This window comes from Lycium barbarum, chromosome 5 (assembly GCF_019175385.1).
Source record: "Lycium barbarum isolate Lr01 chromosome 5, ASM1917538v2, whole genome shotgun sequence".
NCBI lineage: Eukaryota > Viridiplantae > Streptophyta > Magnoliopsida > Solanales > Solanaceae > Lycium > Lycium barbarum.
In genome coordinates this window covers 456,325-476,071 of record NC_083341.1, presented here as the reverse complement: position 1 = coordinate 476,071, position 19,747 = coordinate 456,325, and the positions used below count along the sequence as shown (strand labels likewise).

At 34.2% G+C, this 19,747-nt stretch overlaps 2 protein-coding genes across 2 annotated transcripts; both read right to left on the bottom strand.

Annotated features, from left to right (window-relative positions):
* Positions 1-739: 739 nt before the first annotated feature.
* Positions 740-10,131, bottom strand: LOC132639998 (biotin carboxyl carrier protein of acetyl-CoA carboxylase, chloroplastic-like). Its single transcript, XM_060356396.1, has 7 exons — positions 9,864-10,131; positions 5,312-5,365; positions 5,083-5,219; positions 4,694-5,009; positions 4,493-4,564; positions 1,170-1,235; positions 740-1,070 (listed from the first exon to the last, which is right to left on the bottom strand). The coding sequence occupies exons 1-7, from the start codon at positions 10,053-10,055 to the stop codon at positions 1,047-1,049; spliced, it is 861 nt and encodes a 286-aa protein (XP_060212379.1). The 5' UTR covers positions 10,056-10,131; the 3' UTR covers positions 740-1,046.
* Positions 10,132-11,939: 1,808 nt separating this feature from the next.
* Positions 11,940-16,131, bottom strand: LOC132639997 (thioredoxin F2, chloroplastic-like). Its single transcript, XM_060356395.1, has 4 exons — positions 15,977-16,131; positions 14,688-14,956; positions 12,390-12,489; positions 11,940-12,308 (listed from the first exon to the last, which is right to left on the bottom strand). Exons 1-4 carry the CDS (start codon positions 16,001-16,003, stop codon positions 12,174-12,176), a joined length of 531 nt encoding a protein of 176 aa, XP_060212378.1. The 5' UTR covers positions 16,004-16,131; the 3' UTR covers positions 11,940-12,173.
* Between the last annotated feature and the right edge of the window lie 3,616 nt (positions 16,132-19,747).

Genomic DNA, 19,747 nt, shown 5'->3' with positions numbered 1-19,747 from the left:
TGTAACTGTTAAGATTTTCTCTTTCCTTCTATGGAGCCGGATGTGAGCTTATCGCCTACTGATCTTACTCAAAAAGAGTCAATGGGAGTAGACACATCAATAGCAGCAGACGCAGAGAAAGAAATCCTTGCTTTCGTTCAACATTAATCTATATAGCACGTACTTGTCTTCTTTTCAAGATTATAAATTTCAATGTTCATAAAGGATTACATATAATTATCTTTTGAATGACCTGATGAAAATACTTTATACGCGGTCTGTGAATAAAACTTGAGCTCTTTAGAAAACTTGGATTTACGTGGTCCAAAGCCTTATCATTTTTCTCATGGCTTTAGAAATATCAAGGAAGAAAAACAATTGCCAAAAACACCCCACACCGATTTTCAGTAGTCTGATCCAAAATGTTTTAGTCCCTAGTTTAACTATATCAGATATAGTAGCAGTTTGTAGTGATTGTATCTTTCGGCAGACTTTGGTTATGCCTTAAGGCAAACTCTGCCGCATAAGACAAACTTTTTCGTGAGGCCATGCCTTGCAAATTTATTTTTTCCTAAGCCGGGGTTCGAACCCAGAACCTCGAGGTATTTTAAGCGAAAGGCAAAAATTAAAGACCAGCAATTTGAGGGGGGAAAATTAAAGACCAGCGCCTTTCAAGGGAGATCGTGCAAATTGCCCAATAGCCAGTTGCTACGGTTTTTTTTCCAGGCAGATGGTTAAACAGTGAAGAAAAGACCAGGGCTGAATAATTCAACTGCATACAATCCTTAATTTCTTAATTACCTCAACTTGATGAGATTGTTTTTGAGGCACAAACCTCACATGATATGTTAAAAGACAGGAAAAAACAAGCCACTGTCCATAAAATGCAAAAGAATACCTCACATTAAATAAACTCTCCTAATGAGTTTCAGCAAGAATCATCTATTCCATCACTACCAGTCATTGCAACATGTAAACATACTAAATACTGCAAGATTTCACAAAACCAAAGTAAACACCGTCCAAGTTTCTCCGCATAATGTTTACCGTGTCTCGCTCGAACAATTCTATGGTTTGATGACGAACAGAGGCTGTAGAGAGATAAATATAGAAAATTAGAAGGAAATGGTATTATGTCGTAAATAATAAGATAAACTGAATAGTTGGATTAGGATAGTCAAGAAACTCACAGTATCAACACTAACAGGTTTTGCATCTTCAGCAACAACCTCAACGATGGTTCCTGACCGATCAGCCTGAAGGAGACAGATAGAGCATAGCAGTCAAGTTTAGCAAAGGATAATTTTTAAAATTGCCCCACATTGGCTGAGCGAATGTTGTAATCTTATATGGTCTTGGTGAATCCACACCACATGAGCTAATTTTAGAGGTTGAGTTAGCGGCAAGGTCCATTTCATTGACATGGCATCAGAGCCCAGCCAGACTCAAACCTTTTCCTAGGTTTAACTAATGTCGAGCCCTGATTTACGTTATTCATGCTCCAGTTAACCGAGCTTGAGCACGCGGGGGGAGGGTGTTAGAATGTCCTACATTTATTATAGGAATGAGCTATTGTTTCCTTATATGATGTTGTGCAATCCTCAACTCTTAAACTAGCTTTTGAGATTTAGTCAGGCCCATGCCTATTTTCTTTACAATAACAAACTAAAATTAAAAAACATGTTTGATCCTAAATTGGTTTCTATGGAGCTAGAAAGCCGAGGATAGTGCAAAAGTAGGAGGCAAGTTCAGGGAGTTAATGGACATAATGTTGTCTTTGAGCGAAGCAACAACTGAATGCTTCAACAGAATTACCCAAGGTTTCCTACCATAATTGCAACTCTCTGATGTCAGCCGAGTATCACATACAAAGGAACAAACTTCTATGTAGCTATTAGTCCATAGTGAAATAGCACAGGCAAAATTAGCGACATCAGTCATAACTACCACTAGTTTCCACTTTCCACAAAATTGCATCAGGTCGCCAAGAAAGGATTTCTCTGCAACATTTTTTTGATAAGGTAAGATGATAAGAATGGATTTGTTTGCAACATGAGGGCAAGGAAACATGAAATATCTGCCACTTGTTTAGAGGTTCGATGTTGATAAATATGCTAAAAGCATTAGCAGATAGACATACTACTGACCTATACCCTATGTTGCTCGGACTCGGGTGCGGGTGTCGGATACGGGTATGGATCTAGAGGTCGGACTCGGCATGATCTAAATTTTAAGATTCGTGGGTACGGATCCGGGTGCGGGGATTCGGCAAAAATAATTCAAAATTCTAATAATATAGCTACAAGAATATGCCTAGATTATGAGAGCTTTTTGTGGAAGCACCTACATGTAGTTTGTACCAGACATGTGATTCAATCTTCCATTCTACTAGGTGCTAGACTATGTGCTCCGAGAAACTAGTTAAATTTTCTACATAATATTGAAGGTATGCCATCTCATGTCTTCAAATCTCTACTTTTTGTTATCTTGAGAAATCATAATCTCAAAATTTTTCTTTAATTTGGTCATGAATTTCGGTCAAAGTATCCGATCTCTATTGACCGGATCCGACACGAATTCCGTACCCAAACCCGTGTCGTGTTGGACACGGGTACGGCGGCAAAAGTGAAGGGTCCGAGCAACATAGCCTATACCCCTCGACATATTTGCACACTGTAAGAAAGCACAAACTGTATTTATGAGCATTTTATTGAAACTGGTATGAGATCATCTACATGACAATTTCAGCAGAGATAAAACTTCTAACATGTTAGAAAATGAAGGGAGAGGGGGTTATGGAATATATGATCTTAGGGATTCCCAGAATAGTTACACGATAATAAACACTGAATGCCATCTTGGCAGACCAGTGTCTGCTCCACATACACTCCTAGGCTTTTTTTTTTTTTTCAAAAAATAAAATAAAGAGGTGATGGTTCTCTAACAAGATTTAGATTTTTCTCTTGTTTTTAAAATCCACCAGCTTCAACCATTTCAAGGAACAGCAACGCCCCTCAACTTATTTAACTGTGGCTTCCTGAGCTGACTAGCTAATTGCTAGGAACTTTGTTCACTTCCTACCATAAGGACCTTGGTGACCAGTTAAGACACATACTCTACTCATTTTATGAAAAGAAGACCTCACTGATCTACTAATCCCTCTAACAGATGCCAATTGCTAATTAATCCCTCTTCCATTTTGAATTCTATGACAATTGTGAAACTACAATATCACTCATAGCCCCAATCAGGGGAACTTTAGAATAAAGTTGAGTGTATTCTAAATTGAAGTGCTAATAAGAAAGCATATATTTAATACATAAAAATGAAGAGAATAATGCAGTACCAAAATAAATAATAAAAAAACAGAGGGGGTTTTTAGAATAAATTAAAGAACATAATCTAGGATAACACCAAAGGATGTTTCTAAGTCTAAAATGACTATTAAATGTTGCTATCCCAATTACCAGATGAACCTCAACCGTAGAAAGAGGTATTCCCATACATTATGTACATTTCATAGCAAACCTTACATGTCCAAACTAGATCCCCTAAGTTTATGATCGAAAAGAAAAAGATCAACAAAGTATAAGGATGCAGTATCCCCAAACAACACGATGTCCACAAGTCCAGAAGTGACACTGCAAGAACACAAATCTAAGCCTGCGCACCATACATTGAAAGCCTCAGAATCCTTTGGGCATCTTCCTTTACTACTTCTACTGATATCATTAAATAATCTAAGAAAAAATTTCTTAATTTGTTTGGTAGACTAGAAACATATATTTTGCCCAATATATATATTGGAACTTGGAAGTGGTCTGGACTAATAGAGTTAGAAACATATAATTTCAAGATACTTAATATTTCTCTTGTTTATTTTTCTTTCATAGATTGCAAGCTCTATCAAAACCAATGGACATCATTTTTGGAAAGGGGTCATTAGATGGTACAATGACAAACCCAAAGCTTTTTGTCTAAAGCTAGCTTGTGCACACCCCCACTAATCCATCGCGCAGCCTGGCCCGCCCACAAGTTTAGGTTGCCAAGGTAATCCTACTCACACGGCTGGAGCATGGGGTCACACAAATGTGGTAGCTAGAATGGCTGGGATCTCTCATGCCTCAACCATTAGGTCATCCTCTTGGAGACCTCATTTCTTGTTTGTCTATGTTGAAAGCAGGTTTACACATTAGAAGCCAAATGCAATCTTTGTTCCTGCATCTTTTTTACTGTTATGATGCATTGATGCTACTTTGATTCCACAGTGGAAAAACCAGCACAGAAGCAATAAATATTTTCTTTGATGGATGCGCAAACAATTGCTAATCATGATGTCAGTTTGGTTCAATGCCTTTCTAAAAGTTGTGCAGGTAAGAACACAATTTTTTGTCATCAACTTAACAGCAGATGCATATACTTAAAAATAGTTAGAAGTCATGAAACAGAGGTCTCGTATAAGTACAAGAGAACAATATAGCAAGAAATGGCAATAGAAAAAGGAAAAAGTTACCTCTATTTCGTTCATCAATTTCATTGCCTCAATAATGCAAAGAACTTGACCCTTCTGCACTTTGTCTCCAACCTGTCGTAATGCATATCATGGAAACCAAATGCATTAGAGAGAGCACATCAAACCAGAATCTTTAATTATTTTTTTATCTTTCAGGTTTCGACATTTGAACTTATTACATAAAAGACGGATATAGAGTACCTTCACAAATGCTGGTTCACCAGGTGCTGGACTTCTATAGAATGTCCCTGCCATTGGGGATTTGAGCGGTGGAAGAGATGAATCAGCTGACTTTGCTGCGGCTGGAGGAGGTGCAGGGGTTTGAATTGGAGGAGGAGCAGCTGCAGGTGCAGGAGGTGCGCTAGGTTGTACAGATGACACATGATATGATTGTGAAACTGGAATTTGTGCAGGAGCAGGAGAAGGAGGTTGTGGTAGGGCCTCCTTCTTACGGATTAAAATTTCACAATCAAGTTGTTTTAACCGCAGCTCCACAACATCCCTAGAATCAACTAGCCTGCGCAAAGGACAGACCATCATGACTATTCATAAAAAGTCTGCAGAGATGTGAAAACAAATGGAATGCATACTTGACAAGGCTTGAAACTTGGCTAATAAAGTTAGATATTGTTTCCTCTGACACCGAAGTTGCATATGAAGTTTCACTTGGTGATTTCACCTCTTCTGATGGAGTAGCTGCATCGTTTGAAGATCCACCAACAGCAACCTTGAAGGCAACAGATGGATCCAAAAGGTTTTTCACGAAGGACACAACATTTGAAAGAATATGCTCCAAAAAACCATTTGAAAAAATCATACCTCATTCAATTGGGCTCTTCCTACAGCTGAATGATTCCAACTAGAATGCAGACCCTACGAAAAAAAGAAGTTATAGCCACAACAGTCTTCTTTCTCTGGTACTAATAAAAATGGCCAAACATCTCAGGCATCTTTGGGAAATGGAGATTTGCACTTTGGTTCGTCCATAGTGGTTGAATGGATTCAACTGGACCCATTGCTTTGGCTCGATCATTAGTACGTATGCGAAAAAGTTTATGCTTGTATGTATGTAGGAAACATTTTGTATCCACTGACTGTAAATGTTTAGATTCTGACGCTGCTGCAATGACAATGTTCAAACAATAATAAAAGTGATGTTCTTCAGTTGTATTAATAATTTTTTTGTAAAAAAAGGGCAGCCCGGTGCACAAAGCAGTCTGCGTTAGCAGGGTCCGAGGAAGGGCCGCACCCCAAGGGGTGTGATGTAGAGAGCCTACCGCATTAGTAGCTACTTCCACGGCTCGAACCCGCAATCTATAGGACGCACGGGACAACTTTACTGTTGCTCCAAGGCTCACCTTCTTCCTTTTTATTAATTATTTTTCAAAATATGCTAGGTTTTCTCAAAACATGAAACAATTCTAAAATAGTTTTTGTAGCTGTTTACTTTGTCAATTTCCTTGACCCGGGCAAAATCAATAATAAAATTCTCTAGTACTCTTTTCTCCTCAATATTAACAACAAAGAGGAAAAGAGAACCAATTTCAAAAAAAAAAAAAAAAAAAAAAAAAAAGAGAGAGAGAGAGAATAGCATAAAAAGAGAAAACCTTCACACAAATTTACTAAAGATGAAACCTTTACACCAATTAATTTGCTAACATTCATTGCATTTAAAATTCACTTCTTTTAAGTAGGTTCTCAGATCACGTGAGAGTGCAGAAGCACACATTACCTTTGACTATAACTATATCTATAAGTGGATTTTTTTTTTTCCAAAAATTTATACATTTAACAAATCGCGCATATTTCCATAATGGGACGGTCGTTCCACCACTCAATTACCGATGTGTTTATGTTAAGCTTGTGCTATTACTCCATATTTGACGGTAATATGGTTCTCAAAGTACTTCAAATACAACAGAATTCTTACATAAAAAGACTAAAAACCACACATTTTCGATTAATTGAAGGTTAGATGTGTTTTGTCGGATATCATAAGGACTAAAATCAAAACATACCTATAATTTAGGGATAAAAAATGCTATCCCTTGAAACAAAGAAAAATGAGGAGGTAAGAGTAGTTCAAATACAACAGAATTCTTACATAAAAAGGACTAAAAACACACATTTCTATTAATCGAAGGTTAGATATGTTTCGTCAGATATCACAAGGAGTAAAATCATAATATAACTATAATTTAGTGACAAAAAATGCTATTTATCCCTCGAAACAATGTAAAATGAGGAGGCAAAAGTTCAAATACAGCAGAATTCTTATATAAAAGGAATACAAACACCACATTTTGATTAACTAAAGGTTAGATATGTTTCGTCAGATATCACAACGACTAAAATTAGAATATTTATTATAGTTCTCAAAGTAGTTCAAATACAACAAAATTCTTACATAAAAGGACTAAAAACGCGCACATTTCGATTAATTGAAGATTAGATGTGTTTTGTCAGATATCACAAGGACTTAAATCAGAATATACTTATAACTTAGGGCAGCCCGGTGCACTAAGCTCCCGCTATGCGCGGGGTCCGGGGAAGGGCCGGACCACACCACAAGGGTCTATTGTACGCAACCTTACCTTGCATTTCTGCAAGAGGCTGTTTCCACGGCACAAACCTGTGACCTCCTGGTCACATGGCAGCAATATACTTATAACTTAGAAACCAAAAATGCTATTATCACACATATCGATTAATATAAGGTTAGATGTGTTTCGTCAGATATCACAAGGACTAATATCAGAATATACATATAATTTAGAAACCAAAAATGTTATTATCACACGTTTCGATTAATATAAGGTTAGATGTGTTTCATCAGATATCACAAGGACTAAAAGAAAAAAAAAAAAAAAAGGACAGCCCGGTGCACTAAGCTCCCGCTATGAGCGGGGTCCGGGGAAGGGCCGGACCACAAGAGTCTATTGTACGCAGCCTTACCTTGCATTTCTGCAAGAGGCTGTTTCCAAGGCTCGAACCCGTGACCTCCTGATCACAAGGACTAAAATCAAAATATAACTATAATTTAAGGACCAAAAATGCTATTATCAGTAAAATGAGGAGGCAAAAGTGCAAAGAAATATTAATACCTTACAAGAGAATCAGGATTTGGGCGTGATAGAGAACCGTGATGATAATTTTATTACGTAAATGATTGTAATGGCGATGATGATGGCAAAAAGGTAATAAAGCCAATGACTTTAGGGCATTTTTGGCATTAAAAATCTCCGGTGAAGCTGAGGTTGATAATTTAATAAATCTTGCATATTTCCATAATGAGAGTGTTGTAAACACAAAATTAATTGAAGGAAAGTAAAATGAGGAGGCAAAAAAGCATAGAAATATTAATACCTTATAGGAGAATCGAACATAACTATGTTACTCCATATTTGACGGTAATATATTTCTCAAGTTCAAATAAAACAGAACTCTTACATTGAAGGTTAGATGTGTTTCGTCAGATATAATAAGGACTAAAATAAGAAAATACCTACTATAATTTAGGGACCAAAAATGCTTAGTTCTCAAAGTAGTTCAAATACAATAGAATTCTTACATAAAATGACTAAAAACACACATTTTCGATTAATTGGAGGTTAGATGTGTTTCGTCAGATATCACCAGAACTAAAATCATAATTATAACTATAATTTAGGGACCAAAAATGCTATTTATCCCTTGAAACAAAGTAAGATGAGGAGGAAAAAGTTCAAATACAACAGGATTCTTAGATAAAAGGACTAATAACACACATTTTGATTAGTTGAAGGTTAGATATGTTTATAGTTCTCAAAGTAGTTCAAATACAACAGAATTCATACATAAAAGGACTACAAACACACACGTTTCGATTAATTGAAGATCAGATGTGTTTTGTCAGATATCACAAAGACTAAAATCAGAATATACCTATAATTTAGAAATAAAAAATGCTATTTTCACACATTTCAATTAACATAAGGTTGGATGTGTTTCGTCAGATATCACAAGGACTAAAATCAAAATGTACCTATAATTTAGGGACCAAAAATGCTAGTTCAAATACAACAGAATTCTGACATAAAAGGACTAAAACACAACATTTCGATTAATTGAAGATTAAATGTGTTTCATCAGATATCACAAGGACTAAAATCATAATAAACCTATAATTTAGAAACCAAAAATGCTATTATCACACATTTCAATTAATATAAGGTTAGATGTGTTTCGTCAGTCAGATATCACAAGGAGTAAAATTAGATTATAACTATAATTTAGAAACCAAAAATGCTATTATCACACATTTCGATTAATATAAGGTTGGATGTGTTTAGTCAGATATCACAAGGAGTAAAATCAGAATATACCTATAATTTAGAAACCAAAAATGCTATTATCACACATTTTGATTAATATAAGTTTGGATGTGTTTCGTCAGATATCATAAGGACTAAAATCAGAATATACCTATAATTTAGAAACCGAAATTGCTATTATCACATATTTCCATTTATATAAGGTTAGATGTGTTTCGTCAGATATCACAAGGACTAAAATAAGAATATACCTATAATTTAGAAACTAAAAATGCTATTATCACACATTTCAATCAATATAAGGTTAGATGTGTTTTGTCAGATATCACAAGGACTAAAATCAGAATATACCTATGATTTAGGGACCAAAAATGTTGTAATCCCTATGTTGAGCTAGTATTATTACTCCATATTTGACAGAATAAAATTAGTATTATTGCTCCATATTTGATGGAATATAGTTCTCAAAGTAGTTGAAATACAACAGAATTCTTGTGTAAAAGGACGAAAATCAGGCATTTTCGATTAATTGAAGATTAGATGCTTTTCGTCAAATATCACAAGGACTAAAATTAGAATATACCTATAATTTAGAAACCAAAAATGTTATTATCACACATTTCAATTAATATAAGGTTAGATGTGTTTCGTCAGTCAGATATCACAAGGACTAAAATCAGAATATACCTATAATTTAGAAACCAAAAATGCTATTATCACACATTTCAATTAATATAAGGTTGGATGTGTTTCGTCAGTTATCACAAGGACTAAAATCAGAATATACCTATAATTTAGAAACCAAAAATGCTATTATCACACATTTCAATTAATATAAGGTTGGATGTGTTTCGTCAGTTATCACAAGGACTAAAATCAGAATATACCTATAATTTAGAAACCAAAAAATGCTATTATCACACATTTCAATTAATATAAGGTTAGATGTGTTTCGTCATATATAACAAGGACTAAAATCAGAATATAACTATAACTTATGAACCAAAAAGCTATTATCAGTAAAATGAGGAGGCAAAAGTGGATAGAAATATTAATACCTTACAAGAGAATTGGAATTTAGGCGTAATAGAGAACCGTGATGATACTTTGTTATGTAAATGATTGTAATGGCGATGATGATGATGATGATGGCAAAATGGTAATAAAGTCAATGACTTCGGGGCATTTTTGGAAGGAAATAACGCCGGCGTTGACGTGGCAGTCGGCGTTGTTTGAAACGACGTCGTCATTTGGCTCGCCGAGAGAAGAGAGGGAAACAGAGTGTGCTCGATGAATCCAAAGAGAGTGTTGTGTTGGAGATAATGGAGAAGTGATTTAAACGATGTCGTTTTGGGTTTAGAAGCGTCTAATCTTGACAAGTCAGCATGTGGGCCCCTTTAGGAGTGTACAGATCAAGTGACAAATTAAGGTGCCGTTTGGTCATAAAAATTATTCATTTTTTTCCGAAATTTTTTTTCATTTTTGGGCGTTTGGCCATAAATATTTCGAATACAGCTTGAAGTTGTATTCCGAAATACCAAAAACTCAAAAAACTTATCTTTCAAAAAAAATTCACTTTTTTCACTTTTTACAACTACATTTCACCAAAAACTATAATTTCAAAAACTATGACCAAACACAACTCCAACTTCAAAAATTCCAAAAAAAGTGAATTTGTTTTTTATATCTATGACCAAACGCCTACATAATATACGGAAATGTCATATTTGCTATACTATACTCTCAAATAAGTTATATTTGCCCTTATTTATTTATTTTTATTTTTTTTTGATATATTTACTTTTTCCATCCAACTTTTGTATTATCCTACATGTCGACTAAGCAGATATTTATTTCTCTCAAATTAAATCCCAATAAATTAAAACCCAACCCATCAAAGGGTTTGCTGTTGTTCAGAACGACGTCATCATTTTGCTCGCAGATAGAGGGAAGAGAAGAGAGATAGAGAGTGTGGAGATAATGAGGGAAGTGCTTTAGACGATGTCGTTTTGGGTTTAGAAGAGCCTGATCTAGACAAGTCAGCAAGTGGGCCCTTTGGAGGACCAAATTTGGATGACGTGGCACATGAAAGAAATTGATTTTTTTGGTTGTTAATATTACTTTTGGTCCATTGGTATTGATTAATTTTAGTTTTAGAGCCCGTTTGGATTGGCTTACAGCTTAAAGCTGTTTGCAGCTTATAAGCTGAAAAAAATAAGTTGGGGTAGTCCAACTTTTTTTTTTTGGCTTATAAGCTGCTTTAGATAAACTAAGTCAAATGGGTCCAATTATTTTTTTGAGCTTATTTTAAGCATAAAATGACTTTAAGCTGGCCAGCCAAACACTCAAAAAAACTGAAAACAGCTTATAAGCCAACTTATAAGCCAATCCAAACGGGCTCTTAGTCCCTAATATATAATTAAGCATATTAAACCTTCAACTAATTGAATTATGTATTTTGTATTCCTTACTTATGAATATTTATAAATTTACCATAAATACTAATCGTTTCGCCACTTAATTATGTATGTAATATGTTGAAGTTATATTGTTACTTCATATTTGACAGTAATATAGTTTATAAATAGTCAAATATAATAATAATTTTTCACATTAAGGACCAAATATACACATTTTTATTAATAAGAGGTTAATATGCCAAATCATATATCGCAAGGACCAATAGCAAAATTTATTAATAATTTAAGAACCACATCATTCAGATTTTGCTTTCAAACTCACAAAATTAGTGGAGTTGGGCTTTTTTTTTTTATGTTTTCTTGTTTGTTCAAAAGTAATATGTAAATATTTGAGATTACATAACAAACAAATATATTACAAGTTGATTTCAAAGAAAAGAAAAGGTTGTGAACTCGAGTTAAATCTCTTTTGAAATGTCAACACTATTATAATTTCATACCTGAACTCTCTTATGGATTTCTGACCACTTTCCATAAAGGCCTCTTATCTCTTTCTTAACCGAGCTCTGGTTATGAAATAAAGGAACCGAGAATAAGGTATGGACGACAACTTATTTTTAGCTCAACTATGAAACAAGACTTCTCATTTTATGGCATGCTTTATGTCAGAATCTATGTATTTATTTTTTTCCATAATAGAATGTGAAATACGAATACGGATATTTAGCTTTCTTGATTACTCTCCGAGGCAAAATACAGCATTGTCAATTGAGAGATTTAAAGACAATATCTATTGCAGCATACAAGTACAATACTTCCAACTTCTCTAATGAAAGTTCATCATCCACAGCTATACACTGAATTTAGTTAGAACTAATTACGACATGATAGACATATTATCTGCTTCATTATAAACAAACGAACAGAAGAAATAATAGAAAAAGAATATTAACTTGACCGAGCACCCTCAATCGCCGCTATTAAATCATCAAGTTTTGCTCCAGTGACTTCTTTAACGATCTTATTGTTCTTCAGAATCTTGAATGTCGGAACCACCTTTATGCCTAGTTCCTTGGCTAGCGGCTGCCAAAAATTCTCACATTGATCAATTCAGGTGTGTGTATGTGTTTATTGCTTAGACGAGGGGGTTTAAAGAATACATACCCTGTTATCTTGGTTACAGTCCAGCTTCAGAAAGACCACATCGTCATATTTCTTCGATAGCTCTTGATACTTTGGAGCGATCACTTTACAAGGACCGCACCTGCAGGTGGATTGAAATCAGAAAACCAAGACGAAAAGGGAGAAGACCCTGTAGCAAAGCTGTTCCCAGAGGCACAAAAGTGACCAAGTAATATTGATGATAAAATGAGGTGCAAAAACAACCAGTTCAAACTTCAAACAGACATTCAATCATGTAACGAAAACAAACATTCAATCATGTAACGACATATCAGATAGGTGACAGTGCATGGAAAGTACAGGAGGACATGATTAATCCCCTTATACATAGAGTCATAGATCACTCTTTAAACCCTACACTTGAAAGCATGAAAACATGTCCTCCAATCACTTGACTATTTATAGCATTATAGTCTGCCACAGTTGCTCCGTTTGTAGTACAATTCAACATAAATTGTCATTTTGATCAAAACTTATGTTACTCAAAGTTGAATAGACCACATGCTTGAAAGTATAGGTCTTGACACCTATAAGGCGATAACTCATAGCACAAAGGTAATTCAGAATGTATGCCCGCCTACTTATTTTTCAGATGAATACATAAATATTCTTTTGATGATGATCAACATCAAGATAACTTGCAGTGATTTGGTTCTCCCTTTATATCTGTATCTGTTGGCACAAGAAGTGGAGGGTGTGTAGCTTCATTTGCAGGGTGTAGAGCTATGGATGTGAGCAACTTCAGTTGTGTGAATTAACACCAACTACCCACCTTGGTAGAATCTGTCCCATTTTGGAAACAATTTTGGCAACAACAGAAACTTACAGAACTGCCTGTTAACATTCTTCCTGTGACAGCTAGATAAGATTTTCATATACATGCCATAAGGTCATGAGAAAGCAGTGTAGAGTGAAATTCCTTTAGCCAAGAAATCAATATATTTAGTGAAAGACAAGCAAAGTGACAGTAGCCCATTCGTACTGTTTTTAAGTTCATTTTCCACTTAGATCATAATTGTTCTGAACTATCCATTGACATTGATTTCAATGGTCACTTTACTTTAGGAAAGAATGATTGAAGTGAGACTACTTGGGCTAATCCAAGCCAACCATGGGATTTTGGAAACTTCCTCTCCAAAATTGTCCAATAGCAGGGTTCATCTCTCAAACAGGATTTCCACAAATAGAACCATACAATCAAGATACTACCAATTTGAAAACCGAATACTATATGCATCTTAATCCATTCTCCTACTCCAGGATCTCCCAAAACTACAGTAGTAAAGCAGAATTCTCATCAATCAGTTCTATTTTCACTGCCTTATTTTTCCAACTAGTGACATGAAACCAGCACCATTTTAGTTCAAATAATTTCCTCGTGAATATCTGGTTATTGACTTGGCAACTGCATTCCTTCTAAGCAGATAGGGATTCTATCAATCAACCACCACACCTTAACCCCAAATGGACTTGCGTCGGGCCACATGGATCCTATTAATCTAATTTGTTCTATTCATTAATTTACAATCTATTCTGTTCTATTCAGGAACGTGAATAGAATCTCAATTCAGCTTTGTGAAGTTCACAAAGGCAGAGTTATCAGGACTACACTAATATTGAGCAGAAACAAAAAAAGCATCAGAAAATATTAAATCACAATTACCACGACATCGTAGTAATAATCACAATTAAGCACTAATGTTATAAATCTATTGGAAATAGGAAGTATATGTAACTTCACCACTGTGTGTACATATCTAGTATGACGGTTTTATAACTAATACCATGTTCGGTAGCATTTTTAATTGCTATGTATAAAATTCAGCACATCTAATAAGGTGTTCGTTTTGCAATTTAGAAACTCGCATAATACATGTATAGGTTATGAGGGAATCTATGTGCAGTAGCGGAGCTAGAATTTTTCACTAAGGGGTTCAAAAATATAAAAGAGTAAGAAACAAGGAAGCCAAAGGGGTTCAACATCTACTATTTATACATAAAAAATAATCTTAACCTTGTGTATACATGGTAATTTTATGGCCGAAGGAGGTTCGGGTGAACACGCTAGCCACCACTCGGCTCCGCCCCTGTCTATGTGATGGAATCACTAATAAATGAATAACTAAACACCGCATAACTAATCCTTGCATGAAATAATACAACAGATTCCCGCATAACGAATCCTTATATTACTAATACCTGCATAACTCTAACCAGCTGCCAAACGACCCCTTAACTTAATAATAAATTACAATTAAGAGAGAGTATATGTAATTTTACCACTGTGTGTACATGTCAACTACAACAGGTTTATCACCGGCAGCTTCAACAATCGGCCAAAAGGTATCCTTACAAACTTCCGTCACCTCTCCCACCGTCGCAGTCGTAGTAACAGTAGCATCCGAGCTACTACTACACTTCACCTTCGGTGAGCTCAATCCTCTGTTCCTCAAAACACTACCCGAGAAAAAACCATAATCTCTTGCAACGCAGACCACTGATTGCTTGTTGAACCTCCACGATGGCGCCATTGATGGCTTCAGTGGTACCTGTAGAGGTGGCAAAATTAGGGGAAAATTACATTCAAATACCATTCCGTCATCTAATTTACAAAATAAGCACACAGTAGTAGTGTATAACATATACATATAATATACATTCCTATACACTATCTATACCGGCGAAGTGTATAGTGTATACTTAGGCCATGTTTGGTAAACTAAGTGTCCGAAGTGTATATTTATGTAAGTATCCCCAAAATTAGTCCATGAAATTAAAATCATAACCCGCCTAAGTTTGAGCTTATTGACCCGCCTATTTATTAACTCTACCCAACGCATTTCAGCCAATCAAAATTTGGGCTGATATTTAGAATTTCATGAGAAATCTTATCAAAATATTTCAAAATGTCTTTTTTTTTAATATGTATATAGCCATAATAAACAAAAATAATAATTTTATTATTAGACACTGAAAATTACTCACTCTGTCCCCATTTATTTCTCTTAGTTCGGAATTCTGGGGTCAAACTAACTAATATTCGGTGAAAATTCGGACATAGATACTAGATTTACATATTTAGAAACTATATAAAAAAGTAGTTGAAAAGAATTATAGTCAAAAAAATATCCTTTTAAGGCCTAAATAGTAACTAAGACAAATAAATTGAGACGGAAGGAGTATAAAAGTAAAGCAATTAAAATTTAATAAGAATTGAACGGATTGATTTTGACCCCCTCTTTTTTTTTTAGCTCAGCTCAACTAAGAGCTTGTTTGAATGGGCTTAAAAAAAGTTGTTTATAAGTTCTCAGCTTATAACCCAACTTATGCTTTACATAAGCTAAACTAATCGGGTAAAATAATTTTTTTTGGCTTATTTTAGCACAAAATGGCTTATAAGTTGATCGGTCAAACACTTAAAAAAAACTAAAAATAAATTATAAGTAACTTATAAGCTAATCCAAACGGGCTCTAAGTTCTGACGGGTCTTTTTATTAACTCAGCTCATTTCAACCCGCTTAAGTTCAGCTCAACCAAACCATTTAACACGTCTAATGGAGTAATGGTACCTGATTTACTTGAACTTGTAGAGCCATTTTTGCTATGTCAAGTTTGTATGTAAAGCTCTCTCTCTGTATGTATAGGTAGAGAGAGAAAGTTGTAGAGAGAGAGAAGAGGGGGGGAGGGGGGCAGAGTGTGTGTGAGAAATGGCAGAGGCCTTTGAAGGTCGAAGGAAAGAATTGGGGTCATTTAATTACAAAATTGTTCATTGAGATATTCTTTTTCTTATTTTATTTAGTCTTTGTGATATTCTATTGAAGGTTGTTTTGGTCATTTTAGGGGGATATGATCTTGTGGTAGAGACTGCATTTGATGGATGAGTCCAAAATGATGAAAGGCAACGTGGAATCGTTGGTCCATATAAATTGATATTTATTTATTTTCTTCTGGAAAAAAATTAATGCTTTATATTCTCATTATCTTCTTGTGGAAAGTATATTTTTTCCATTTTGTATTGTATGGGTATAAATTAGTACATCATTTATTTTTTAGAGGTCGTTTGGTTGGTAGGATAAGGATAATAATTCTCAGATAAGATGTGGATTATTTTTCTAGTGTTTGGTTACGGGTATTAATTAGTCTCGTGATTATTTTATCCCACCATTTATAGTAAAATGATGGAATTACTAACCTGTATAGAAGATGAGATAAAATAATCTTTTTATTTCGTCCCGCATACCAAACGACCCCTTATGATATGTCTAGACAAAGGAAAAGATAAGTGATGTCGATCAGTTATAAGATGAACAATGTTATATGACAGAGACAATTGGATTACTAAAATTGAACATATTCACAAGATGGTAGTAGAAAAAGGTGAATGTTAAAATCATACTATGAGATTACAATTGACTATATTGAGTAAAAAGTAAAAATAGTACACATTGAGGATAAAAATGATAGAATGTTGTTGTATGCGTGAAATCATTGGTGAAGGTATTGCAACCATAAGAGGTAGAGATAAAATCACATCGAAGAAAATTATCTCAAAAGACCCGCAATCGATCTCTTTAAACTCATGGAGACCGAGCGAAAAGTAGACAAAATATAAGACGATTTAAAAATCTATAAAGGTAGTACAATTACTTAGTTCATAATATATCTATGTTGGTATATTTATTTTGGATCCTTCGTTTCTTGAAGCCTTTTAGTCTTGTCACATTTTTATATGCCAGTAGAAAACATAGCAAGCTTTACTGCTCTAGTGCTTTTATTTAGGTATAATATTAGTAAGAGATCAACTTACATGGAGCAACAAGATTGTCACAGATTCATATAGCTGATCGACTCCAGCTTAATCGAGATTAAGTCATTATTATTGTATTTCTCATAGTAAATCTTATAAACTTAACTTTATTTATAGTAACACTGACCTTTACGTATAGGTTTGAGATTAGATTTATATGTAGATTAGATATCTGTCGAAACTTTATCTTTCTTATTTTGATTTTTAATAGCAAATATTATTTAAATAATAAAATTTCTATAATACTTCAAAAATGTCATTTTTTGCATTAAAATTACTATTAAGTTTTGTGATGCAACCCCCGTACTCCCCCAAAAACAAGACAAAAGTCCAATGTTGCTTCTATAATTTGTTAAATGGTTTTATATTTGCCATTAATTAATAGTTGCGGTCAAATTTATCTCTATTGTTATAAAAATTTGATCATATTTGGTCTTAGTGACTAACGACGAAGGCTTCCAATATGTGAGATTTTCTTACAATAAAAAATGATCAAAACTAGCTTTAACTATGTGAAATGGTCCAAATTTGTGCTTGAACTTTGAATAACCATATTGTTATTACGGCAAAAACAATACCATCTTCTTAAGCACTAAAAAAAACTCCAACAACCACGTCTCAATCCCCAAGCTTAAATTAACCACCCGCATGCCTCAAATCATCACAAATAGAACTTAAACAATGATCACGCATCACCATATTAAGTTCTCACTTATGTCAAGACTCATTGACATAAATTCATATCAACAATCCTTCTTAAATGATCAATAACGATGCCAAACTCTATATCAAATTTTTAACACTAAAACAAATTCAGTCACACATATTAAGCTCCTAAATTATGTGTAGCAGCATCCTAGTGATCAAGACAGGGTTATAAGGGTTGAGGTGGTCTTTTATATAAAGTAAAATGATAAAGATGGAGGTGAGAGAGAAACTACCTGAATAAAGTGGTTTTTATGTGAAATTTTCATTTATTCTTTATTTGAGTATTGTGACGGTGAAATGGTGGAGTAACAATGATTTTTAGGTGGTATGTTTTATAGCAAAGAGAACCAATTGTCGTGGTAATAGTCGATTTGGAGGGATAAGGACAAAAATTGAGAAAGTGGAATATGAACCATTTCACAAAATTTAGAGACCACCCTAGACCATTATTTATATTTTGAAGGCAAATTTGAACATTTTCAATCGTGAAAAGGTTCACGTGTTGAAAAGCCTTTGTCGCTAGTGAATAAGGGCAAAATATAGTCCTTTGTCGGTAGATCTGACCCAACTATTAACAGAGGGGAAAGATCAATTTGCAAAGTTCAAAAGCAAATTTAAACCTTTTCCCGATAAAAAAATAAATAACACTACCTACATGAGAAAATGTCCAACATGCCGTTAAACTTTGTGAAATGACCAAATTTACCTTTTATTAACAGTTAGAGTCAAATATACTATACAATTATAACATTGATCTAATTTTCCCTTGAATTTTAAAGAAGGTGATCATTATTACGGCCGCAAGAATTTTCATAAAAAATGATTATTAAACTAAAAAGTGGAAATACAATTCAATATCACTAATAACATGGAAAATTTTGAAGATCTAGGGGCACACATTTATTTTTGCGATAAATTTTGTATCAAATCAATAAACACATAACATATATCTCTTATTTATATTTTATTTCTTAATTATTGGAACAAGAACAACATACTCAGTACAATTTCACAAGTGGAATTTGGAAGAATGGTGTGTACAAAAATCTTATTCCTATCTTGTGATGGTAGAGAAATTATTTCCGGTAAACCTTCAGCTCAAGTAAAACATTTCAAATCAATTTTGACAAGGAAAAAAAAAACTCCTAATTAGAGTAGATTAGTATAATTTTGTGCTAATGGTAATGGGCTTTGTCTAGACTTTTCATTTTACACCGTAGTATAACCAATGTCATTTGCACTTTTGTCTTTTTGTGATGGTCTTTAGTTTTTTTTTTCCTCAAGACAACTAATTTCCTCATTCGGTATAAATTTATATTTTTACATTATAATATTTCAGAAGTTATGTCCCCGCCTTTAAATTTTATGCCCGTTGGGCATACATTCAATTTTGAAGGTAAAAAATTAAAGACCAACCCATTTTAGGACAAACCGTGCAATTTCTTCTCGACACTTATAATCTTGTGCTAATGGTAACGTGGCAATTCGCACGATTGCCCCCGTCTTGGGGCGGTCTTTAATTTTTGTCTCTCAAATTGTTGGTCTTTAATTTTTGTCCTTCGACACTTTTAAGTAATAAAAAAGTGATCGAAAATATTCGTGATATTTTGGGTTCGAACTCCAGCAGATAAAAAATAAAATAAATTGCAAGGCAACGTTTTATAAAAACTATGCTTTTTCGGACAAAGTTACATAGAAATTATGCCTTTTCCGGCATAGTTCTATAGGATAACTTAATTTTTACAGAACTATGCTAGACAAGGCATAGTTTATAGATAACTTTGCCCGAATAGACATAGTTTCTATAAAATCTCGCCTTGCGTTT